At 46.1% G+C, this 27,335-nt stretch overlaps 1 protein-coding gene across 1 annotated transcript in view; it reads left to right on the top strand.

Annotated features, from left to right (window-relative positions):
* Nucleotides 1–27,335, top strand: part of LOC147684091 (uncharacterized) — a 224,995-nt gene that overhangs the window by 74,758 nt on the left and 122,902 nt on the right. Inside the window, exon 4 of the mRNA XM_086944452.1 lies at nucleotides 449–595. Within this exon, the coding sequence (XP_086800578.1) occupies nucleotides 449–595 (147 nt within the window). The remainder of the gene's footprint in view (nucleotides 1–448; nucleotides 596–27,335) is intronic.

Here is a 27,335-nt window from a genome sequence, read left to right as displayed (position 1 = left end):
TATGCAAAAGGTCACCGCAGTAATGCTATTGTGTAAAAGATGACAATGTAAGAAATGAGCAGCTTCGCTTCATGAGCCTAACCCGGGCACATAAATATAGAATTGGCAGTTGTTAAACTTTGTTTGGCTTATATTACCTGTTTGCACTTAAAGTGACACACACACCAGAGCTACTGCTTTGATCAGTTTCAGCTTTCTTAATCTGTGTGGAACCATTCTATGCTCTAGTGGTGTCAGTATAAGTTGACCATTTCTGATGGTCTGGAACCTGGTTGGTAAATGTTGTCTAACAATCAGTCGAGTTGCCTGGGACCTCTGCCCTTTGCTCATCGTCTGTCATCAAATTGAAACACTACTTGTGGCTAATAAAAAAATACTTAAAATATACTTTAGTGGTCACCATTTGCTACCTATTAAAGAAACAGTGGTGGGATGCTTTCTTTTCCAGCTGAAAGTCCCCACAACAGACAAGCCTGCGGTGACTGTAAACTTTCGCAAGCTGTTGCTGAACCGTTGCCAGAAGGAATTTGGGAAGGGCAAAGATGACGCAGAGGTGTTTGAGAAGAAACAGCTGGAAATGGATACAGCTGTCCTGGTATGTTTTAAAAAAATAATAATTTTAGCAAGACATGTTGAACACATGTTCTTGAAGGTTGAAGCTGAAGAGCTGATTCAATGGAGAGGTGTTAATGAACAAAGTAATCGCTTGACAAATGTCAGTTCATAGTAAATAATGTAGTCTTACCAATGCAGTGAAATGTAAAGTTTTTATATGCATTTTGTGCTCATTTAACCACTGTATTGTAATAATTCAGAGTAGTACATAGTTTTTCTCGTTTGACGTTTATAAACCAGCAGTCTTTAAAAAGAGTAGTGCCAAGTATAGTGACCTTGACCACGTGGCATATGGATGGATTTGTGTAATTGCCTTATTAGTGTTCATACTGTCTCCTCCATTTTGCCATGATACCACTTGTCTTCTCTACATGCCAAATGTTCCTAAAGGTAGTCAATCTCTCTGACCCAAGTTATCTCAGAAGGGTGCTGCTTGTCCATTTTTTAGGTCTCACCTGGCGACGCAGCGCGAAAGCGATGTCGCCAGCGAGACCTATTGTCCGCGACTTGCCTCCGAAGTGGTACAGACCGTGGCACGCGGGCGATTGGGGTCTGTGGACGCGCCCGTACAGCCACGGGGTGTGCACATCTCCCTTTCTCCCTTCTATCGTCGCAAGCCTCAGCAATGTAAGTTTCACTTTTGTTTTTATGCGCACGTAGCTCAGTTTAACATTCTGCCCCCAAAAGGTGCTTTTAAATAACCTTTCCCCATAGTTGGAGAGGGCCGCAACGATGGGTCCGCTCAGTAAATAAACATGTACACTGTGCCTTCATCGACACAATCACAAATGGAGAACCTCCCACTCACCCGGTGTGCGGGGGGAATCCTCCTGAAAGACGGCTGGCTGCAGTGCGCTTCCGGAGCACTCCAGCTCCTGTATACTTCTTGCAGCATGAGGTGGGGTTCTCTCCTCAGTCATGGGAGCCCCGCACTGCTATCGGCCGATCTTCACCTGGGCCCCATCCTGGGACCCAGGACTTCAGCCCCCGCACTTCCTCTCTGGCGCTAGGGCTCCCTCTGCACCACGGGTGCGAGCCGCAGGCCACGGTGATGTGCACGCTCACGGCGTGCAACTTGTGCATGGCGCTCTTTAACTTTTTTTTCCATTTGTGCACGCTGCTTACTCAACACAGGAGCAATCGAGGAGTGCCCCCTCCTCTATGAACATGTCTTTCACCCCCTCACATTATTTTCCCCCACCCTCCTTGTTTTTTAGTTCCAACGCGGCACATCGGTAATGGCGCCAGTGCATCTTCTTTTTGAAATGCGGGTAATGCTCTGGAATAATGTCAAAGGGGAGCCCTTTTGTAACATTTGGTTTCTCCTCTGCTCTGTGCAGTCTGTTTCTCAGGGTTAGGCTGGGATCTGTTCATAGTTAGCAATTGAATGCAGACTACATTACCCAGGATGCACTAGTATGTATGTTAAAACATCTCGGATATCACTCCTGGAGCCATGGGCACGTATGGCCATCCTTCATATTGACATCGTCTAATTTGAAAAGTATCATTTGATTTCTGCTCTACGCTTCTGACTGAGTATAATTTATAATACCACGAGCTAACCTAGCCTACATGGACGTTCAACTGTGTTCTAGGAAAGAATGGGTGCTCAGGATTGCGGGAATCTTAAGGCAGATACAAGCACGCTGTAGGAATCGAGCATGCTTTCTCGTGTTGGTGTTGGTGGTTCAGTGGATTATATGAGGCCCGAGGGTCGGAGCTGGAGCGAGGCATGTAGGTGTGCAAGAGTTCGATGCAGTTCACTTGTGCTTTGCCGTGCAGTGCGTTCCACCTTCTGCTCACGGCGGCCAGGCTTGCTCAATCTGCATTATTCACGTCTTTCAGAGAAAGCGACTTAGTGGCTGCCGCGAGCAGCATTGGATTTAAAGTTACATTCGAGTGCTTCTTGGACCGAAATTCACATGGAAAGCAGATTTCTACGTCACCGAATGTAAACAATGACCTAGCCGATTGAGCAAAACCTCTTAAACATGGCGTCAGAGAGCTTTGAAAGTAGTGTTTTGTTTTTTCAGGCTATTTAGTTTTCAACAGCCGCGGCTGCTATGTAGCTTGGCTCGAAGTGCTATGACGCAGTCTACGTGTTGATAGCTCCTAAAGGCCTTTTATTCACATTACAATTAACATTTATTCACTCTCCATATGATTTCAAAACACAAGCTCAATTTCCCTCTTTTTCCTTTACTTTTTTATGTTTCTGTACATCCTGCTGAAAAATATAAGTTGTATATAGAATAGACTGTCAACTTTAAAAGACAAATGGCATGAGCAGCAGAACCCCCTGTTCCTACATGTTCCATAGCAGTCACAAACATCTGTGGTTTTGAGCGTTGGCCAGCTCGCTAGGATATACATTTCTTATTAAATATAGTTTGAAGTGATTGCTAGACTGCTGTTACCTTAGTGGTACTTCTGTTTTTCAAGCTGGTGATGTCTGGACACGAATTTTGTCTGTTTTTTTGGCTAAAACCTTTAAATAAAAACACATTTTTATTTTCCTCCAAAAGAGAAACTCCAAATGTGCCCCGCTTTTATATGAGACGCTAACTTAGTGCATGAATTTAGGTTTTGAGCCCATAGTTCTCCCAAACCCAGGTACCGTGCTGGAAGTGTAATTTGGAGAGTTCATAGTGAGAATGTTTCACAGGGGAAATTCAGTCTAGTATAACCTAGCTTTTTCAATGGAAAAAGTAAGTCATAACTCCTTAGCCACAAAGCATATGCCTCACTCTGAACTTTTGATTAGTTGGACAAATGGACTCGTGAATTGGTCAATTTTTTGATACATTGACTGCTTCCACCACACATAAGATTTCAACTTTAAAAATTGAGCAGCGAGGAAAACACCACCTTGGACAAAATGTCCCTTTAAAGATAATTGTTAAATTAGTGTATTTACTTATTGTCAGGGCCACTAGAATTATGCAATTCTGCTGCTGTGGCATTTTCCGCAAAATTACATATTTGCTGCACTTGCTGCATAATCCAGCATCTTCTGCATTATGCACAGATTGACAAAAACATATTGAACAAGCATTTGCGATGCAATAGGTCTCACATTTACGCAAGATATAGGCATAAATAGCTTAAACTCACGTAAATGTGAGACCTATTGCATTGCAAATGCTTGTTTCTTTTAGCAGGAACACATGGAATCTTTTGAATCTTTCACCTCCTTAATACTGGGTTAATTAACAGCAGTGTTTTATCTACTAAAAGTCCATGAATTCATTAATTGTTAAAAATATGCTATATTAAATGCTAAAATGTGAATGTCATTCTCAATGCATCTAGCATTAAAAGATAAACGAAATAAATGAATGCTGAAAGTATCAGATTAAATATTTTAAACAAATGCGTATCAAATAAACTTTTAAATTTGATGACGTTTGGATCATTAAATGAAGGTTTCTCACCTAAAGAATAAAAACAAAATTAAGAAATCACTATTGTAGACTAGAAAATAACCAGTACATCTAGAGTCCAACTTCAAGACAAATTTCAGTTAGAGATTGAAGGAAATGATGAGGTTCTCTTGTCATGCAACACTAGCTGATATCCATAAAAAGAATAAAGTGTACTGGGTCTCTGAAATGCCATTTGTGGAAGAAAGAAATTGATTACCAGGAAAACCTATCTCGAAGTGGCATCATGTTCTTTAACTTATCGTCTTTTTTGCTTTCATAAGGGCTATCTAATGAGCCGAATATATCTGTTAGAAACTAAACCAATTTTAGAACACAAAAAATAGTGGAAAATGTGGCCTCTAAAAGTCTGAGCTCACTCGGTTGCAATTAGACACACCTTTAAGGAATTAGTAAGGCTTTCCGCTCTTCCTATCGTGCGTGGAAGCATTTCGTTTTTCCAACTCAACAGAGTGGGATCCATGAGCATTGGTGCATTTCGAAGGTTGTGTTATCACAGAAGACCTTACGTGCCATTTTCTGTCTTTTCTTGGAAGAGTTACTCTTGCCATGCCCTTTTACACGCCATGGTGGCTCTTTTTGATAGATGCCTCTTGATTAGAGGTAAGAATTCATGGAAGGATTAACATGTTTGTGTAGTCTGTTGTCCAGAGTCTCACTCGTGTTTAATTTTATGGAGATGCCATGGAGGCGCCTTTGGGATAAGGGGGAAGTAGTTCACTTCAGTTTGAAACTGGCCATTCCAGTTTGCTGTAGCAGTCTATTATAGATTCCTTACCTTAGAATTAACCCCAGGCGTCAGACTGGATCCGGAAAGTTTTTTCGTCAGCAGTACCCCTGCGCGTCGGAAGGTGGCGTCGGTCGACTTTGTGTTCGTCGTTGACTTCATGGTCGTCGGGATGACGTCGCAGTAGCTACTTAGACACTGCCTTCGCGGGCTGACTGCAGTTCTTTCTTACGCGCCAGCAAGCGCAGATATGGAGAGAGCGGTACCTCCAGTCGCTTTTTGACTGACTTATTGTTGACTTTTGTCGACTTTGTTTTTGAAGTCCATCGATTCCTGGTGCACGAGGGATGCCCGGCTTCAAGGATTCCTGTCACTGACTAATGTTGGTGATGGATCCGCACCGCGTGTGCCACTACTGCCTGGAGCGTGACCACATCCCCAGGTCGTGCTCTGACTGCTAGACCATGGCCCTAAGTCTTTGCGGGAGCGTTCCCGAAATCTACTCAAGGCCCGGCAGTCGGCTCCGTGCCTTTCGAGGTCCCAGTCGCGTAGGAGGTTGAGGGACCGGTCGCAGAGCCAACACCATTCTTCATCCAAGTCTTCGCACTCTGGGTCAGGCAAGTCGAAGCAAAAGAAGTCGAAAAAGCATAGTCGCTCTTCGACTTCTACCCGTCCATCAGCCGACGCGAAGACGGATGCGTGCAGAGCCCGTAGGGTTGGCTCCAGGTTTCCCCCCTTTCCCGGGACCAGAAGCGACCCTAGTCCGGTCAGACGTTGAGTCCCTTGCTCACTTTGCCACTGGATTCAAGCAAGCCTGTCTGAAGATGGCTGGAATGCCAGAAACCGGTCCTAGGAAGCTTGATTCCGGTCCAGGGAAGGCATGGCTTGGCAGTTCAGGCTGGTCTGTTCCCATGAGGAACAGGGTCAGACTGATTTGCATATGGCCATTTCTGAACTTGGGTGGCAGAGTGGGGTAAAGAATGGTGATGGATTAAACCCACCCTGACTCCGCGGACTCGGCTGGGGGCCCTGGGCCTTTGACACCGGCGGCTTCGGCCTCTGCACCGCAGGGTCCCCTTGGATCCAGGCCTGGATCCGGATTGGTGCCGGTTGACCTTGTTACGCTGGTGCGGATTCCACCGGCACCACGTCTGCAGCCGGCGTCGGCTGTGTCCCCAGCAGACGTCGACCCCAGACTCCACCTCTAGGTAGACACGGAGCCGGATTGGCTTCGACCGACACCGGATCTGGCGCCGACTGATGCTGGATCTGGCGCTGATGGGTACTTTTGTGCCCCTGTTCTATCCTAATCAAAGGTAAGGGATGCCAACAAGGGATTTCGTTTGTGAAAAATTTGTATTTGTTAAAACTTGTTTGATGTTTGTTCATATATGACTTACCCCTCAAAGTGTCTTTAGACAACACCACTGAATGAGGATTGAGAACAGAGAACACACGGGAAATCCTATTTATATAGAAATATATGTATTTTTATATAGCAGAGATTTAAAAGGAGTACACACATATGAAACAAATCAGCAATGAAGCATGCTTAGTCTTTCTCGCGACTGATGCCGTTTCTCAACCCTACCCTGCTTTCTAAAATATCAGAAAAATAACGAATAGAAGAGCGTCTTTCTTGCTGGTTTTCTAAACTGCACTTTTTTCTGTACCGTATATCAGTGATTTTATCACGGTCCTGACTATAGTTTCATGTTCATCCAAGTCAATACTTCGTGCATAGGCCTTATGCTGGTTTGACAAAGTGCAGAAGAGTCATTTTTTTGCAAAATCTACTGTCCTGATGATGGTCTAACGGACTGACGCCACAAAGACCGAAACGTCGACCTTGCCATCAACTCCAGAGAAATGTATTGTTCTTTAGTGACGTTTATTCTCTTGAAGAGATCTGTCGCTTTTTAATTGTGTTTGGAGTTGTTGTTTGTCATGAATTGTTTGATTAATTTGATTTTACATCTTTTCATGACACATTGCTGATTTGTTTCCTATGTATGTACTCCTTTTAAATCTCTGCTATATAAAAATACATATATTTCTATATAAATAGTATTTCCCGTGTGCTCTGTGTTCTCAATTCAGTGGTGTTGTCTAAAGACACTTTGGTGTTTGTTCATATATGACTTACCCCTCAAAAAAGTTTTAACAAATACACATTTCTCACAAATGAAATCCCTTGTTGGCATGTCTTACCTTTGATTATCTATTGGCCAAGCCTGCAAGGGTATATTCGGTTTCCCAAACTATTTTCTGTATTGTACGCAGACTGTAGTCTGCTTTGGGTCACTTTTTCAAGTGGTATTGTGTTTAGGTACTTTGTTTCCTTCCATCCAAGTCAGAGTTGATACTCTGGTTTTCATTTATGTCTGAAGCCGAGACATTGTCCTACACCAACGAATATGTCCTAAAGATTGCTGCAGGCCCCTCTCTCTTGGGAGCCTGATAAGCCTGTTCTATCCTGGCTCTTTGAGACCAGATTGGCAGCCAGAAGAGGATGAGGAGGACTGGGAGGGTCTGGGGACCCTTTAACTGACCAGTTAGGTTATGAACTGGACTGGAGAGGAACTGGAGGAAGCCAATGGTCTGGATACCTCCCCAGACCTTGGCATGTTGTCTCCTCCTACCGGGGCTATGTAGAAGGGAGCATCATACGCAGTGATGATGCGTAGGGCAGCCGAGGCTTTCCACCTAGAGCTACCTACGGTGGCAGTCAGGACTAACCTTCTGAAAGATGTTTCTACCTGCAGCAAGCTTTTCGGAGCCCCTGCTACCATTTAATTAAGCCCTCACAGACATTCTTTTGGGCACCTGGTCCAGGCCCAACACAGGGGCTCCTGTGGACAGGATGATTGCCCGACGCAACCGCCAGTCCCTGGGCGACCCAATTTTCCCCTCCCAACATCCCACCCCTGAGAGCTTGGTGGTCGGAGCCTCCACCTTCAAAGGCGCCTTCCCTAACGCACCACCCGATAGGGAATCCAAAAAGCGGGACCACCATGGAAATAAAATATTTTCTTCCTCCATCTTGGGACTGCAGTCGGTGAACGCTGCATGTCTGTTGGACCATTAAACCCACTCTGTGTGGGATACTGTAGCGCAGGTGCTGCCCTAGTGCCTGGAGGAGGCCTGGGCGTGCTCTCTTGTGAAGTTGCCGAAGGGAGAGACGCAACGAACATGACCATCCACTGTGGGCTTAATATGTAGGAAACTGGCTCTATATTACTACACCAAAATGAGGTATAGTGTGTATAGAGTCCAGGTGACCCCAGAGGTTAAAGTTAGATAGAACCTCATTCTTTGTGGTAGGTTGGTCGAGCAGCAAGGCAGTATCAGAGGACAGTGTTAAGTATTTGATGTACACACTCAGTCAGCAAAGGAATTCACACACTCAAGAACTGAACTCTAGGCCAATTATTTTTGTATATAAAAATATACTGTTTTATTTTAGAACCAAGCAAGCCTGGTGCCGGTTAGCATTAAATACGTTTCAGTAATTAGTGCCTTAATGTCGAACCGTTTGTAAATGCAATAGAAATTGTACTTTGCTTGATTTACAGGGTATACAGTAGGTTGCAACACTTAGCAAATACAGTACATTGAAATGAATAGGCTTTTTCAGTAAATTACAGGTAAGTTATTTTTTTTGTTACTGTTTTTTACTCAGTGCTGGATAACTGGATTCAGCACTGGGACATTTCCTGTAAACAGGTAAGTAATGACGTTTTGGTCATTTGGGCGATTTTTAAAGACTATAGATTTCAAAACACCATACTTCGAAACTTTTTCAGGAAAAACAGTCAATGTTATCCTAAGGAGGAAAAGTAGGTTATCAGTTCAAAGATAAGTTATCGACTATGGGAGTTAAGGTTCTGGGGTTAGACTCAGGGGTCCCCCAGGGTCAGTGATGTACTTTTGTTTCACCCTCAGTGGCACTAGGGCGGCCGGGTGCAGGGTGCTGTTTTGGTGTCGGGTGCCCTGTTTTCAATGGGGATTTTTGGTTTTGGTTTTTAGCTGTAGGCTCGGTCTAGGAAGACTTCCGGGAGGCACCAACAGCTGGGGAGGTAAGTTGGAGGGCTCGGGGATGTAGGCGCACTTTGTTCTGCACCAAAACACGCAGCCTGCCTAGGCAGTGTGTGTGTAAAGGTACAGGGCCTCTAAGGGTGGCACAAGAAGTGCTGCAGCCCTTAGAGTTCTTCCCTGGTCACAGTGCCCTGGGTACCTGGGGCTCCATTTACCAGGCCGTGACCTGTGGCTAGAGATACCTATTGGGTTAGTTTTGGGGAAAGAACACGGGCCCTGGGAACCTGATTGGCAGGGACCCAGGGCACAGCAAGTCAAAGTGCATCAGTAGTCTGGCAAAAAGGGTGGGGGGGGGGTTACTGCAACAGAAACCCACTTTACTACAACCGCCGACTCACTAGTGTAAGAAAGTAGCTCTGTATATACTGGACCAACGTAAGGTACAGTGTGCACAGAGCCCACAGTCCCCAGAGGTATGGCAGAGGCTAAAGTTAGATATAACCTTACTCTCTAAAGTGGTAGCTTGTTTGAGCAGTAAGGCAGTATCAGAGGACAGTGTAAAGCATTTGTTGTACAAACTCAGTCAGCAAATGGTCTCACACACTCAAGAACTGAACTCTAGGCCAATTGTTTTGTATATAAAAATATATAGTTACTTTATTTTAGAACCACAGTAGGTATCATAAGTACTTTCTCAGAATGAGATGTTGCAATTGAATACTTTCAAATAGCAGTTGAGTTTTAAATGCAATAGTTACAGTTCTTGCAATATGCAACAGAGGTTTAAACACAATATAACATTGAGCTCAATCTGAGTTTTTAAGTAAATGCATTAAAATGACTATATGACAATTTTTCTTACTCCGGGTTGGATCCTGGATTCAACCCTGGTGCATTTCCTGTAAACAGTTGAAAGAAATAGGTTTCGTTATACATCTGATTTTTAAGGAATATTTGTAAGTTTGAGAAATCAACACTTAGAAGATTTTCTGGTAAAAACCAGACAATGGATTCCTATGGAGGAAAAATGAGTTAACAGTAAATCACGGTTATAATTACTTTTCAGGTTCAGTGCTGGGCTGAAAGATACAGCACTGGGATCTCTCCTGATAACAAGTGAGTAATTCGGCATTCGTTGATAGGCTGATTTTTGGTGAATATTTTAAAGTTGCAAAACTCCACACTTAAAAGAAATTCTGAGTGAATCCCAGCCAATGTTACCCTATGGAGAAAATGAAGTTATCGGTCTTTGGGTAAGTACTCGGCTGGCAGAGTTAAGATTCTGGGTGTAGACTCAGGGGTCTCCCAGGTTCAGGTAGGTACAGTTGTTTAACCCTCAGCGGCACAGGGGCAGCCGGGTGCAGAGTGAGTAGGCCCAATGTTATCCTATGGAGGATGGGGGCCTTAGGTTGGTGGCTGCTAGCAGGCAGGCCACGCGGCTGTGGGAGCTGAGCTCCTGGTCACTTACACAGGGCAAGTGGGTAAGTAGAGTAGGTTAGTTGCTACACTTCCAGTGGCACTCGGGTGGCTGGGTGCAGCGTGCTTTTGGGCCTTCGGGCGCCCAATGTTCTTCAATGGGAGACTTGGAGATTGAACAAAGGCTGCAGGCTCGGGGACGGAAATTCTTCAGGTGTGATAGGTAGACACCCAGGAGTTGGGCACAGGGGGCCGTGGGGTGCCAGGTGCAGGGGTGTCTTTTGGTGTCGGGCAATCTTACCCTTAGCTGGTCGCGGTTGGAGGGGTCCCTTGTTGTGAGGCTGCAGGCGTCGTCAGGATCTTCGAGGAGGGTCCTTGGGGGCTGGATTCTTGGTCACAGTCACTGGGGGGACGTCCTCAGGGTCTTTGTCCATTCAGGCATGGGCTGGGCTCGGCGGGTGCAGAGTGTGCTGAATTCGCAGTTCCTGGCTAGCACCAGGGGTTGTTGCTGTTTGAGCGGAGCCACTGCTCATGGGAGTCCCAGTCTTTAGATGAGCAAGGCAGGTAGGTCCTCTGGGATTTTCGATGTTGCTGTCCGCAGGATACGCCGGGGTTTAGCAGGAGCAGGTTCAAGGATCAACAGGCCTGTAGGGCTGGGGCCAAGTCAGTTGGTGTTGTCCTCTTGTTAGCAGCTGTACGGCAGGTCTTCTTTCTTCTTGTTCTTCTTTTTTCCAAATCGGGATCTGAGGAAGGAAGGTTCAGGGTGCCCCTAAATACTACATTTAGGGGCGTTACAGGTAGGGCAAGGGCAGGGGCCAATGGGTCCCTGTCTTGGGGTGAGTACACCCCCTATCCTGCCACTCTCCAGTGGGAGGGGGCAGGAGCCTAGCTCTGATTGGGCAGGGCTCCACATTATCAAGATGGCGGTAGCCCGGAGTTGTGTTTCATTTTGCCTCTCCTGCCTGAGGGAAGGGGTTGGCAGAGGCTGGCACAACTTCTTTCATCACTTAGGGTTTCTCGCCTGTCTTCTCGGGGGTCAGAACCGGTGGGGGCCAGTTGCTGAGTACAGCAAGTGGCCTGGAGAAGCTCACAAAGGCGGCATGCCTTTGAAGCTTCCCCTGCTCATCCTGGGGAGGAGGGGGGGGGGGGGCTTGGCACCTGGTCCCAGGATGTAAATTGTTTCAGGCCCCCGAGAGCAGCAGGCTCTCGACCCAGGGGTCCAGAAATATGTCTGGTGGTGGCAGCCTTGGTAGCCACGCAGTCAGGACACTGGGAGTTGGTTAGGTTTCAGGGGGCATCTCTAAGATGCCCTCTGTCGTGCATTTGGCATTAAATCCCACACTGGCATCAGTGCAGGTTTAATGTGCTGAGAAGTTTGATATCAAACTTCTCAAACTTCAGTGTAGCAATTATGGTGCTGTGGAGTTCGTAGTGACAAACTCCCAGCACCATATACTCTTAATGGCAGCACTGCACTTACAGTGCCCAGGAATGGACCTTGGTACTGTAGAGGCACAGGGTTCAATCACCTGTGCCCACACCACTGGCATAGTGCACCCAGCTAGAGAGGTGACTGCGGTATGCCAGGGCATTGTGTTTGTGGGCATGGCACACAGGGATGTGTGCTATGTCGACCATCTGTTTAGTTCTGCACCAAGACACTCAGCCTGCAAAGGCAGTGTGTGTGTGTGTCTGTGTCGGGACACAGGGCCTCTAGGGGTGGCACAATAAGTGCTGCAGCCCTTAGGGGCCTCCCCTGGTCACAGTGCCCTGGGTACCTGTGGTACCATTTACTTGGGGCTGATAGGTGGCCAGAGATGCCAATTTGGTTGTAGTTTTGGGAAAGAACACAGACCCTGGGAACCTGATTGGCAGGGACCCAGGGTGCATCAAATCAAAGTGCATCAGAAATCCAGCCAAAAAAGGAGTGGGGGGGGGGTACTGCAACAGAGACCCACTTTCTCAACGCAGAAATCAAGGAACTGTCTAAACAGGCAATAGAAACGGTACCGAAACAGGAATGGTACAAAGGAAATTACTCACGATACTTCCTGGTACCAAAACAGGACTTCACCCTGAGACCAATCTTGGATTTAATATTCATAAACAAGTTCATACAGACACAACACTTCAAAATGTGTACCCTTCAAGAAATAATCTCACAAATCCAAAAAGATTTCCTAGCAACAATAGACCTCAGACGCCTATTTACATATTCCAATGAACAAGACACACAGAGTACCTAAGATTCCTACACAATGGAACACACTACCAATTCAAGGTACTCCAGTTCGGAATAAAATCAGCTCCATGGGTGTTGACCAAGTGTCTGGCCGCAGTGGCCTCCTACCTAAGAGAAAAGATCCATGTATACCCCTATCTGGACAATTGGCTAATAAGGGGATGCACAAAACAAATATACCACAAACGGGTTCAGAAAACAATCCAAACACTTCAAGGCCTAGGTTTCTCAATAAACCACAAAAAATCAACAAACACACAAAGGGAAAAGACCTTTCTGGGGTCAAGACTAAATACAAAGAATGCAAAGCGTACCCCAACACAAAACAGGAAACAAGCTATCTACAAGGAAACAGCCCTCTACCAGAAGGGACAGTCGGACAGTGAGGAAGGTAATGAAACAAATGGGCATGATGGCATCATGCATCCCTTTCATCCCTCACGCTTGCCTACACATGCAGCCATTCCAAGAATGGATCGCCAACAGCTGGTCACAAGCCACTGGGAGTTTGGAAGATCTAGTGGTTGTTACACACAGGATACAGACTAACCCTGGGCGTAGTATGCGTAGTGGGGCTACGCGAAGCTAGGTGGAGTGGGCATAATGCCACGCCCGCTCACGCGCTTCGCGTAGCCCCACTACGCGCCACCCGCCTGCCTCCCGCCCTCTTCTACATAAATAATTTTAAGTAAGGAGTATAATAAAAGTACATAAAAGCACTTACCTGGTCCGTGCGTCCCGGGGCTCCCTCTTCTATTTTGCACCGACTTCTCCCATCGTAATGCGCATGCGCGGCCGCCCGTGCATGCGCATTTCATGCGAGAAATGCGCATGCGCCGGCGGCCGCGCATGCGCATTTCAATGGGAGAAGTCAGTGCAAAATAGAAGAGGGAGCCCCGGGACAACGCGGACCAGGTAAGTGCTTTTATGTACTTTTATTATACTCCTTACCTAAAATTATGTATGTAGAAGAGGGCGGGAGGGAGGCGGGTGGCAGGCAACTTCGCTCCATCCACGAAGCGTGCGTAGTGTTGCCTACTACGCCTACTTTGCAAAATGCAAAGTAGGCAACACTACGTACACTCCGTGGGCGGAGCGTAGTCTTGCGCCCAGGGTTAATACAGACAGGCACAATGGTGGGCATCCAACAACATAGCACAGGGGAGACTTTTCAAGAACACAACTCCATCTCTGACAATCACCACAGATGCATCCCTCAACGGTTGGGGAGCACATCTAAACCAACTACAGATTCATGGGCGATGGAGTGAAGAAGACTCCATAAAACACATCAACTTCTTAGAGATGAAAAGTGTTCTCTGGCAATCAAAGCATTCCAGAAAAAAATTCAGGGGAAAACCATCCTGAAACAAACAGACAACACAACGACAATATTTTACCTGAACAAACAGGGTGGAACGAAATCCTTCCCCCCTAAGCAAACCGGCGCAAGAAATCTGGCAATGGGCAATACCACAGCAAATCAATCTGCAAACAGTAAATCTACCAGGGGTAGACAACATCACAGCAGACCGGCTAAGCAGACAAAACGTTGCTCACACGAATGGGAGCTAAAGCAAACAGTACAATTGTTCAACATTTGGGGAACCCCAGTGTTGGATTTCTTTGCAACAATGCACAACAAGAAATGACTGAACGTTGCATCCAGGTTTCCACACCACCTGTCAAAGGGAAATGCGCTTTCACTCAATTGGTCTCAGACATTTGTCCACGCCTTTCCACCAATTCCCCTAATGCAAAGTGTACAACAAAAAGCAAGCGAACCAGAAATAAATAGGATTCAGATTGCCCCTTGTGGCCAAGACAGACATGGTACTCAACGCTCTTGGAACTCTCCGAAGGATCAAAGCAGACAAGGACCTGCTAACAATACAACAGGGCCAAATCTCTCACCCTTAACCAGCAACGCTACAATGAGCAGCCTGGCGCCTGAGTACATATAATTTGGACACCTCAATCTGCCGTCCAGAACCATGTAGATTCTAAAGGAGGCAAGGAAATAGTTAACAAGGAAATGCTATATAGCTAAATGGAAGCAATATACCACACGGTGCACCGTTAACAACAAAACTACTACAACAAAAACGCAAGAAACAGTATTCACATTTCTTACCTACTTCTTAGACAGCAATAGCAATGTTTCCAGCCTAAAGGTACACCTCGCGGCCATAGTGGCATACACAAGAGGAAAAACATGCAAACGTTTCTTTTCTAGACCACTCATCAAAAGATTTTTGGAAGGAGCAAAAAGAGTGGCTCCTCCTAGAGCTGCTCCTGTACCAACTTGGAGTTTAAATACAGTGCTGTCTCAGCTAATGGGAAAACAGTTTGAACCCATGCACACAGTGGATATCAAACATATCACTCTTAAGACAGCCTTTCTCATTGCAATAACATCACTACGGTGAGTAAGTGAACTACTAGCATTAACTGTACAAGAGCTATATCTACAAATCCACAAGGATAAACTAATCTGAAGTGGTAACTAAGTATCCCCTGAATCAAAACATCTTGCCAGTTTACTTCAAGGAACCAAAAACGAAGGCAGAAAGAAGCCTCCATACCCTGGATGTAAGGAGGGCTCTATTATACTACCTGCAAAAAACTGAACAAGTGAGGAAAACAAAACCGTTGTTTGTGGCTTACTCTCATACCAATACAGGATTAGCTGTCACTAAAGCAACCGTAGGTAGATAAAGAACAGATTTCTCCTGGGAAAAGTTTCACTACACGGAAAACAGTGATATTGATTAATCTCGACCATACAAACTTATTCTCTCATCCACATTCGATTCAGTGTCGAATAGACAATATGATTTATGGACACCCATGAGATATTATAATTAATTTTATGTGGAGTAACAAATCTTGGATGTTTTTATGATTATGCACTGTTGTTCGTTGTTCTCTCGTTTTTATTCTTTCTTATTCTTAGTACATTTGTGTATTTTTGCCCACATGCATCAAGCATTTTTGGAGTCGCAAACGGTGCGATTCCTTAAAATCGGCCGTTTGCGACTCCAAAAATGCTTTTTCAGATGCATCATTTTTTTTAATGAAATTCGCTGATTTTGCGACTTTCCAGAATGCGATTGCATTTAAGGAATCGCAAATTTGCGATTCCTTAAATGCAATGCATCATTCTGAAATCAAATTGCGAGAACAAGGTTTGGAAGTGCAAATTACCACGAGGTTGAACCTCTTGGTAAATTGCGAAAAATGTTTAAAATGTACTAATTTACATTTTAAACAATGTCATGTTACAGACACACATGTCCTTAGGACATGTGTGTGTGAAACATCCATTTAAAAATACATTTCAGGGGTGCAGGGGGGGGTCCTTTGGACCCCCCCCTGCACCCATGAAATTTTCTAAGTGCCACTCGCAATTTCCATTGATTCCTATGGGCCTTTTGGCCCATAGGAATCAATGGGAATAGCGAATTCGCAATTTCGAAGTCACATAATATTTGCGATTCGGTAAAAATTGCGATTTTTACCGAATCGGAAATATTTTGCACTTTCTATGATGCATCCCGTTTTGCGAATCCATATTTGCGATTCGGTAAAATTCGCAAATTTGGAAACGCAAAACGGGAGTTTGATGCATGTGGGCATTTATTCTTTGTGCACATTATGAATTTGTTCACAAGAGATTTTTAATTATTTTGTAAGCTATATGCAATTTTATCAAAATTACCTTGTCTATTTTTGCATATCAGTTGTTTATGAGTATCGTTTCACATAATTGACTGTTGCGGTCCCGGTTGGTTCTTTTTTGTTGCGACTGGTGACACTATAGGTGTCGTGGATGAATGTGGATGAGAGAATAAGTTTGTATGGTCGAGATTAATCAATATCACTGATTTCAGTGTAGTGAAACTTTTCCCAGGAGAAATCTGTTCTTTATCTACCTGTGGTACCCCTTCTCTTGGGTGTGGGGTCGCTCCCATTCCTTTCTTTTGAACTATAGCAACCATTGCAAGATGGATAGTACAAGCTATACAGCTAAGCTATACCAATGCCAAAAAAGAAATGACAATTCAACCAACAGCTCACTCCACTAGAAAGAAAGGAGCAACGCTGGCTTTCATGGCAAATGTACCCATCGATGCCATCTGCGCAGCAGCAACATGGGCATCACCACACACATACAAAGCATTATTGTGTAGATATACAGATAAATAAGGAAGCTCAAATTAGACAAAGGGTGCTTCAACACCTGTTTGCGGAGTCTTCCCCTCACCACAGCCTCCCAAACACGGGAGAAACAGCTACATAATCTGATGCACAGCATGTGAATCCAGAAAAGGATTCACGCTGCAAAACGAAATGGTTACTTACCAGTAGGAGTAGTTTTGCAGCTTGAAGAGTTTTCTGGATTGACATGCGACCCACCCAGCCTTCCCCTAGAAGGAACACAAACAGGTCCAGAAGCAAAGTACAACGTTAAGAACTATAAATAAGGACCATCACAAGGATTGAAGAGCATAAGGACAGAAAAAAGAATCTAAAGATGGCCACCATGCACGTCGACCGCCAGGATGCCGTCTGACGTCATACAGGGGATGTATCTGACATCAAATGGTGGTCGACAGCGACCAAAACGAGAAAAAAGAAAATTCCGGACCCAGCCACTAGATGGTAGAATGATGCACAGCATGTGAATCCAAAAAACTCTTCAAGCTGCAAAACTACTACTACTGGTAAGTAACCATTCTGTTAACGGTCACCAGGTAAGTAATCGGTCTTTGAAGTTGAGCTTATGGGGTTAGAGCAAGGGTTCCCCCAGGGTCAAGGATGCACTCTTATTACTCCCTCAGCGGCACTTGGGCAGCCGGGTGCAGAGTACTGAGGCCCAATGTTATCCGATGGGGGATGGGGGGCCCTTTGGTTGGTGTCTGCTGGCAAGCAGGCCACTGGGTTATGGGAGCAAAACTCCTGGACTTTAGCTCAGGGCAAATGTGGAAACAAAGTAGCAGCAAAGGTGCAACCTCAGTGGCACTAGGGTGGCCTGGTGCAGGTTGCTGTTTTGGCATCGGGCGCCCTGTTGGTTTCAATGGGGAACCTCTGCTTTGCAAAGGCATTACAGGCTTGGGGACGAAGGTCTTCTGGGTGTGGCCACCACTTCGAGAGGTAATTTGGGAAGTAAGAGGGTTGGTTAGGCACCGTTGGTTTGGGCACACAACCCTGTACGGCGTCTGGTGCAGGGGTACCTTTTGGGGTCTGATCTTCTTACCAGCTCCTGGTCGCGGTTAGGGGGGCCTTCTGGATTTAGGCTGCAGGTGTTGGCTGGAGACTTGAGGCAGGTCAGGGGTCACCGCATCTCGAGTCAGGATCACCGGGGTGACCTCCTCGTGGTGTTTGCCCGCTCGGGCAGTGGACGGCGGGTGCAGAGTGGGGAAGATTTGCCGTGTCCGGCCAGAGGTTGAAGGTGAACAAATCCGGTGTTCACGGGAGACAAAGTCTTTGTGCCCGAAGGCAGGCAGGTCCTCCCGGGTTTTTGAGGTTGCTGGCTGCAAGACACACCACGATTTTGCAGGAGCAGGTTTGAGGTGGAGACAGGCGGGTAGGGCTGGGCCAAGTCAGTGGGCGTCTTCTCCTTGTTAGCTTGGGCACAGCTGTTCGGTCCTTTTTCTTTTCTTGCTGCAGGTTCATGTCTGAGGAAGCAAGGATCAGGGGTGGCCCTAAATACTAGATTTAGGGTCGTTACAGGTAGGTAAAAGGTAGGGACTAATGGGTCCCTTCCCTGGGGTTGTACACCCCCAATTATGCCACCCTTCGGTGAGAGCGGGGTATGTGCCTGTCCCTGGTTGGCTTAGTCCTCTCATCTTCAAGATGGAGTGGACAGATTTGTGCTGCACCTCACCTTCCCCACCTGAGGGGTGGAGTTGGTAGAGGTGGACACACCTCTCTTCTTCACTTGTTTTTCCCGCCGGTTCTCCTGCCCAAAGTGGGGGTCAGAACCAGTGGGGACCAGTTGCTGAGAGCAGCAAGTGGCCTGGGGAAGCTCAGAAAGGTGGCAAGCCTTTGAAGCTTCCCCTTCGTGAACCCTGCCCATCCTTGGGGAGGAGGCTGGCATCCAGTCCTGAGGTGCTGGGTTTTTAGGAACCCGGTGGTGCCAGGGGAACAACACCCAGAGACCTCGGAGTTCTCCCTGTTCCGGACCACAGAAACACAGAGTCTTCTAGGTGAAGTCAGAGATCGAGTTTTATTGGCTGCAACCAAGTAACAAGCGTCCTAGAAGTACAACAACACGGGTCGTATATTCTCAGGAGACTGTTCGTTTTTACAGAACCAGCCTTCTCCTTTTATACAGAAATAACAGCTGCAGGCAAGAATTCTTTAGTTCATGATACGGTCATAGACATATTTCCACAATAGAGCAAAAAGCGAAGTCATGTCGGCCAACCCATATTTTAGATGTCCAGTTTGTGATAGATTACCCAGCCAGGCCCAGAACTCCCATCAGATATCGATGAAACCCCAATAAAACAGGGCACCTCCTCGTCGTAAAACTGGCCATAAACAAGGAACATGGACAGGTGTATGTGTGTAGAAAACATGGTCTGTATGTAGTGAATGGTTTATGGCATGTTATGCATTGATGCTATCTTACTCGGCCACTGGGCGAGGAGCTGCCCAAACAGGTTTGGCTGGAGGCAGTGGAGTCAGTTTGGCACGGTCAGGGGGAAGTCAGCTAAGGTGGACGTGTCCTTTCAGATCAAGCTCGACCTCAATCAATTGACTATATGAGGGCAAGTCATAAGATGGATGCCGTTCACAAAATGGAGTTCGAGGGTTCAGAACGGAAACCATGATTTAAGGGTGTTAGCATTGCTCAATCATGACGCAAATACATAGGGATAATACCCTAATCATTACCGGTCTGTCGATACCAAATTTGTCATGGTACAATGATATTTTGTGACACGAGTGTTGGACCTCGGTACCGGTATTACAGCAGGGCCCAGAATTTCAGAACCACAGACCCTCCTTTTGCCCTCATATTAGGCAATAACTCATGCTAATCTGAGTCCAAATCTGTATTAATGAATTCATGGAGATGCTGCTGTAGCATCATTCTGTTGCTCAATTCGTCCCTTGACACAGGCTTCCTTACACATGAAGTAGCACAGAGGCCACATATTGCAGGAGCGCACTGCACAAACAGGCAGAACATAAACAGAATGGCTAAGATTATCCCGATGAAGATCAGAGTTTTCCATCCCCAGGCAGAGATCAGTTCCCAGAGCCACCCTAGCAAGGACCAATCCCCTTTCTCCACATGTAGGGAATCAGAGATTTTGTGCAGTTTGGAGATGGCCTGGTACACTGTCGGAGCGTTATCAGGGATGAAAATGCAGCAACTGGATTGGATCACTCTACATACACCACCACGGTCTGCAAGTATGACATCTAGGGCAACCCTGTTCTGAAGAGTCATAAGTCGGTCCAATTGAAGCTCAGCTGTCAGGTTACTAAGGGCACCGGCCGTTTCGGTCACGGCAGATTCAACTACCCTCGATAACTGGCGAATGTTCCTGCTGTTCACCATAGGCCCCCAAAACGGCAGAAAACCCTTTGCGAAGTCCCCAAACTCTTGACCCGCGGTGTCGTCTTGACTCACGACACCTCTAACTGTCCTTGTCTGATGGTAATCTGCCTTGGCCGTGTAGGTGGGTGGCAGCAGAAACGAGATAAAACATGTGCCCGAGAAGTCAGGGGGCAACCATGTGTATGCTTTGTTGTGGCAGATGAAGTATGTACCCTTAGCCGCCAAGAATGGAGGGGAAGTTCGGGATGCGAACACGTACGTTTCCGTGCATACGCTCTTCCCCAACTGTGCTTTGGGATCCCTGCCAATACCTTGCAGACATAGGTGACCTCGGTGGGGTACTATCCAAACTGGGGAGGATTTCTTTGTTTTCTGGATTTTACTCAAGGAAATCCTATACAGGGTGATGTTCCATCTACCGTACAGGGCAAACTCATCATTGGGAATCGTTCGGTACGTGTCGACATCCCTGCTCATATTCCTTATTCCTGCCACTAATGCCTTGTTGCTTGTATTGCTCCCGGTGGGACGCGGGGGATATGGTTCTATGGCAACCAGGAACATTGTCTGAAAAGCCCACAGAGAACCATGGTAACTGAATGGCAGGACGAAGTAAGGGATGCCCTTATCGGTTGTGTGCGGCATGAGTCCGCATATCCAACAGTTCGATGTGTTCATTATAGACTGGTGCTGGTGTAGGAGTTGGATGAATGAGTTATTTATAAATTCGAGTCTTCTGGCAGACTCGTGTTCAAGTAGAGGGTGAAAGGAGTGCGGAGAGATAGTAGGAGGAGGTGTGGGCTGAGTGTTATTTGCAAAGGTAACTCGAAATGTGAATAAGGTATAGCCAATCAAGAACATCAATATGCTACACAACATTAAAATACATATTATTAGAAATCTTTTTCTGGCCAACACTGTGCATATTTGCTTTTTAAAGTTCATGGGTCTAGCAGGTCTCTCTACCCTCGGAAACTCCATCCTCTAGTTGCTGCCCGCGGTGGGAGATTGATTCTGCCAGGGAGTGCTTTCCGTTCAGCCCAGGGTAATTCCCTTGGACCAACCAGAACCGTGGACCTAAACGTCCCCAGCTGCACTTCCCAGACTTCAACCGCGACCCTAGCAGCAGAACCGGATGGCGGTTTGAAAATCAAAAATGAGCAAGTTCCCTGAGCGAGAGAGCTGTAAAATCAAAAATAGTTCATGGGGAAAAGGGAAAATCGTATCAATCAGTTTTATTAGTTCTTTTTCTCGACCTCAGATCATATCGTTGTTTCCCAGGTACGGTGTGATCTTCAAACAATGTTTCAGGTTCTGTAGTGTCCAACTGCATTGACGGTGGCACAGATCCTTGCAAAATATGATCACTCTCCTTTTCGGTATCAGTTCCTTTTAAACGTGCATCGCTGAAGGGGACAAAGCGTGGTAAAGATTCAGTCTCAGAATCAGCAATTCCTTCCTGGACCCATCGGTCATAGGGAAGGGGCAGAGAGACCCGTTTGCAATGGGTCCCGTGGATCCAGTTCTTCTTTCCCTCCACACGAACGGCTGATCTTGTGGAAAGAAGGACGAGGTACGGGCCGGTCCACTTGGGCTGCTCGTTGCTTGTGCGCTGAAAATTCCGCACCAAAACCCAAGTGCCGGGTTCGATGGAGTGACCTGGATAATCAGAGGCTGGTGGAGAGGAACTGTGAACCTGTTGGTGTAAAACACGCAATTTAGTTGTCAATTCGCACAAATAGTCAAGCAATACAGGGTGCTCTATATCACTTAGTTTCTTTGGTCTTGGCACTCCCCATATGTTTGCTGGGCGCCCAAACACGATCTCGTGGGGGCTAAGTCCCTGTCGGGAATGGACAGTCGTTCTGGTGGATAGGAGTGCTAAGGGCAAGGCGTCAGGCCATTTAAGACCTGTGCTGGCTTGGATCTTGGCTAGTTTCAACTTTAATCGTGCCATTGTAGCACTCTACTAGTCCTGCTGATTGGGGGTGATTTGCAGCGTGGAATTTCTGATGTATGCCTAGACATTCTCACACTCTCCTCATCACTCGTCCCACGAATTCACTTCCGTTATCGCTCCAGACCATTCTAGGCATACCGAATCTAGGGAAGAATTCCTTGACAAGGGCTTTGGCAGTTGACAAGGCGGTGTTGTCCTTAAGGGGGTACGCTTCCACCCACCTGGAGAAGGCGCAAACAACAACAAGCACATATTTCAAGTTGTTGCACCTCTCCATGTGGATGAAATTGAGCTGCAAAACCTCGAACGGATACGTTGGAGGCGCAAAATGACCAGCCGGAGTTGGGGTTCCCCTACCAGGATTGTGCTTCAAACACACCATACAGTTCCTGACCAAATTCTCTGCACATCTTGGGATACCCCTATTTTGCCATACTGTGGCCAATAGTTTACAGATTCCCTTCGCACTAATGTGCGCCATTCCATGGGCCATTGTCACCACTGCAAGTACATATGCGTCAGGTAATAGCCATCGCTGATGTTCTGACAATTCGACCCAACAACCATTTGCATCCAATCTACCCTTGCTTTCTCTCCATTCATTCACCTCTTTCTCAGTGGCATCAGATTGTATAGACTTCACACTTTCAATAGTGTCCTCACACATACCCACATCAGCAATCCATCTCGCAGGACCTACAACATACATCCGACTCATTGTGTTCCTTGCAGTCTCTTTCGCAACCTCGTCTGCAAATGCATTCCCACGACCAACATCATCTTGAATCTTTTTGTGTGCACTGCATTTCATGATTGCAACTTGTAGGGGCAAGGTCAGTGACTCGAGAAGGTCGTTCACTAGCTGACCATGTTGTATTCTTGCACCATGTGACGTCAGGAACCCACGTTCACGCCACAATCTTCCAAAACTGTGGGCCACACCGAAGGCGTATTGGCTATCAGTATACACATTCACTCGCTTTCCTTTTGCCAACACGCACGCTCTTGTAAGTGCAACTAACTCTGCTGCTTGTGCAGAGTTGTGTGGAATGCGCGCGGCCTCTACAATCGTGTGCAAAGTTGTCACCGCATATGCTGCAGTCGTATCACCATTTGGCAACTTGAAACATGAACCATCAACCCACAAAGTGTCATTACATTCAAGAAGGGGAGTGTCCTGTAAGTCTACTCTCCCTTTGGTCTCTTCTTCTGTCCTAAAGCAGCAATCATGTTTTTTGACCTCATCTGTCTCTGCCGGAATGGGTAATAACGTAGCGGGGTTGAGTGTATCACATCTTTTTATGTGTATGTGACTCGCTAATAGTGTCAGCTCATAGCTGGACAGTCGAGCACTAGGTAAGTGCTGTGTTTTAGTTCTGTTTAGCAAAATGTCTACTGCATGTGGGACCATAACGATTAGAGTATTATTCATGACTAACCCAGCGGACTGTCGAATACAGACAGCCGCTGCGGCAGTGGCCCTCAGACAACTTGGTAATGCCTTAGCCACAGGATCTAGAGTCGCTGAGAAATACGCGCATGGGCGCTGTTTGTCCCCAAAGTATTGTGTCAGGACTGACAATGCACAACCTTCCTTCTCGTGGACATATAATGTAAAAGGCTTACCGTAGTCGGGGTTACCCAACACAGGAGCCGAACACAATGCATCACGCAACTCGTGAAAACTTGTCTGACAATCTTCAGACCAGGGCATAGGATCGGGTGTGTCTTTACGGATTAGTGCCAGTAAAGGTTTTGCCAACAGTGAGAAATTCGGTATCCATTGTCTACAGTACGATGTAATGCCCAAGAAGGCCCGAACTTCTCTCTGTGTCCTTGGGGCACTCAATCTTGCAATTGCCTGTATTCTTTCTGGGGTCAGTCTCCTTCCCTCCTTCGATAAGATGTGACCTAAGTAGGTCACTTCTTGTCGGCAAAATTGCAGTTTTGAAAGAGAGACTTTGTGCTTCATGTCACATAAGTGACGCAATAATGACAGTGTGGCTCGCTTGCAAATTTCTTCAGTGTCTGCAGCGATCAGCAGATCGTCCACATACTGTATCAGAGTCGCATCATCGGGTAGAACGATCGTGTCTAGTTGTGTTTTCAGAGCCTGACTGAATATAGATGGGCTTTCGCAGTAGCCTTGAGGAGCGCGCTTGAAGCGGAAGCTTCGTCCTCCTAAATTGAAGCCAAAATTATCTCTGCTCTCCTCAGCGATCGGGATGCTGAAGAAAGCGTTCTTCAGGTCAATCACCGAAAACCAAGTGGCTGAAGCTGGAACCATTGTCAATAAGGCAGTAATGTCGGGGACAACTGGAAACTGTGGTATAACAATCTTATTCACCTCTCTGAGATCAATCACAAATCTGAACACAGGGGGCTGTGAAGGATCGGTACGCTTTAAGACAGGCAAAATAGGACTGTTACAAATGTTGCCTGTTGTCTCTTCAATGACATCTTTCTCGATCAGATCGTAAATAATCGTCAACAACGCCTTTTCGCATTCGCTAGAGATCTTGTATTGGGGAATACGTGGTAACCTAACATTGGCTTTCAATGTTATGACATACGGTGCTATCTCCAAACAACCTACATCATTAGAACCAGTAGCCCAAAGTATATCTGGAAGAGATGACAATTCAGTTGGAATATTCTCCTTTGCCAAATACATTGGAGAAATCACCTTCTTACCTAGGGTAAGTTGTACTCCCGAAGGAGAACAGTACAAAGTCGCATATAATCTCTTTAACAAATCCAAACCTAACAAATTTTCGCCGCAACCTGTTGTAAGAATGAGGGGTGCTTCTAATTCACATGGGCCAACAGAAAGGGGCATAGGACTAGAGATCGGGTTTCTAACCGGGGCGCCAGAAAAACCTACTGAAACATTCATTTCGCCAGACAAAGGTGCGCCAGGAAGTTTTGAGTGCATAATAGAACTTTTTATAGCACCAGTATCCAGCAGAAATGGCTCTGACACTCCTGATGTAATCACCTCGACATAAGGTCCATTCTGATCTACTGGAACTGAAACAACTCCCTCTCTTTGTCCATGGCTGTCCTAGCAATTATTACCCTCATTCTCGTTTTCGGCATAGTAGTCATCAGCATAGTACTGAGCCGACCTAGAAGACGCATTATTCTGTTGGTCAAAGCTATTCATTGAATTCTGAGGTGGAAGAGAAGTGGTATTCTGGGGGAAATTTCCACGGCCCCTACCCCTAGGAGCCTGTTTAACACCTCTACCTCTTGCACCGGTAACACCATTTAGACGTCGCGCCAGAGCTGGACAATTATTTTTGAAGTGACCCTCTTCTTTGCAATAGGCACACTGGTTCGGGCCATACGGCAAACGCTGATGGGAAAACTCGTTCCCTTGCGGGTTTCTCGAATACTGCTGTGGTTGTTGATAATTGGGCTGACTAGGAGTGCGAGGCGGATATGCTTGCTGGAGAAGAACCTTAGTTTTTAAATCTTTAGTCTTTTTGTCTGCCTTATCTAGCTCATCTTTGCGCCTATTTTCGTAGTACTGGGCGGTGGCTAAAATCTGCGCTGACGTGGAAACAGCCCAAGCACTCTCTGAATCTTTCAATTTATTGCACAGTTCAGGAAGCAGATTATGTACGAACTTGTCTACGAACAATCTTTGGCCACCCTCGGTAGCCATATCCTGACCACTATGATCGACGAAAGTCTCTTCAAATCTTGTGAAAAAGTCAGACACGTTCTCATCTTTCTTCTGCTTGCACGCAGACAACTTGTCCCAATTTACACGTAATTCAGGCATTAAGGTCTTCATGTACGTGATAATTCTACCAGGAAGTTCTGTTATTAAAGGCTCGGGTTTAGCACCACCATCTTGTCTAGCATCTGTAGCAGTAATATTAGCCCATGTGTCACCTAACTCCTGATCATGATCCGTATGACGAATCTTACTCCATAGAGGCTGTGGAACGACGTTCCCAAACAACATGTCTACATCCGCTAAATTCATTATACAGGAGCTGGCAGTCTGTGATAACTCCTTATAGTACCCTGCAGGATTTTTACGGGGATCAGGCAATGTCTGTTTGAGTGCTAAGACTTCAGATCTTTTCCATGGGACATGTACCCAGACACGCTGGAAATGTGGCAGAATTGGTGGATTTACGTTTGCATCACCTTCCCTCCAAACTGGAGGAACCTCTCTCATGGGGTATTGTCGTGGCTTCTTCCTACCTAACATGTCATCCTCATACAGGGACCTAGAAACGTTTCCTTTACTCCTATAGGATAACAATAAATCTATTGCTCTTTCAACATCGGCGCCTACAATCATTCCTTCGTGAAATTTAAAACGCATACGGAATAATTCCTGCATTTTGCGTTTGGGATCATTCGTCTCCAAATCTTCGCAAAGATATACACACATTTCTTCGAATACATATCTCTGAGTGGGTGCATCCCATTGACGGAAAACTTCCATAACAGACTGAACGTCATATTTTACAGTATCAGTAATCCATTTACGTGCTAACTCATTCAGTACTCCTCGTTCCTCATAATCAGGTAGTTGGCTACGTAACTGTCTACGTCCTGTTTTAGGGGTCGTTTTAGGCGACCCAAAGAAAGGTGAGAACAGACCAGTGACAGTACTTGCCACTCTCTGTCGAACAGAAGGAGAAGCTTGCGGAGAGGCAGATGTGCCGGAAAAGACAGGCTGATGTAAAGAGGAAGTCGAGGCTATAGCGGAAGAAGTCGAAGCAGTAGCAGAAGTAGTATCATAATAAACAGTTGGAGCAGTAGGCAAAGTTGTAGAAAAAGTAGATGGAGTATGTAGCAAAGGCGGCGGCCCTTGAGAGGGCAGCGCCGGAGAAGTAGGAACCAGCTGAAGAGGAGCTGGTGCTTGTGCAAGAGCTGTGTTTCGTGCGCCAGGGCGCGGTATAACAAAACGCTTCGGGGGTCCAGTAATACTTGATGTATACGGGGGTGGTGAATTCAATAAATGGGACATTAATGGATCTTTATCGGATGTTCCCTTTGAATTTTGTCCTTCATGGGGCAACATCGGGTAGCATTTATCTACCGCTAATTTCTTGCTTCTGAGCGTTTGTTCACTTTCCTGCTCTTCCTCATTATCCCTGTATGCAACGGCGGCTTGCACCATTGACATACCTCTTTTATTTCTCTTTGCTAATTTCATTTCTTTCTGTTTGGCTTCTTTGCGCCATAAGCGAAAAGAGTCAAACATCGCCGGCCGGGCTTTCTTCTTGAACAATTTGACTTCGAGGTTATCTAAGATTTCTGAGTCAAAGCTACCATTTTGGGGC

The sequence above is a fragment of the Lissotriton vulgaris genome, chromosome 11 (assembly GCF_964263255.1).
Source record: "Lissotriton vulgaris chromosome 11, aLisVul1.2, whole genome shotgun sequence".
Classification (NCBI taxonomy): Eukaryota; Metazoa; Chordata; class Amphibia; order Caudata; family Salamandridae; genus Lissotriton; species Lissotriton vulgaris.
This window is presented reverse-complemented; position numbering and strand designations above follow the sequence as displayed.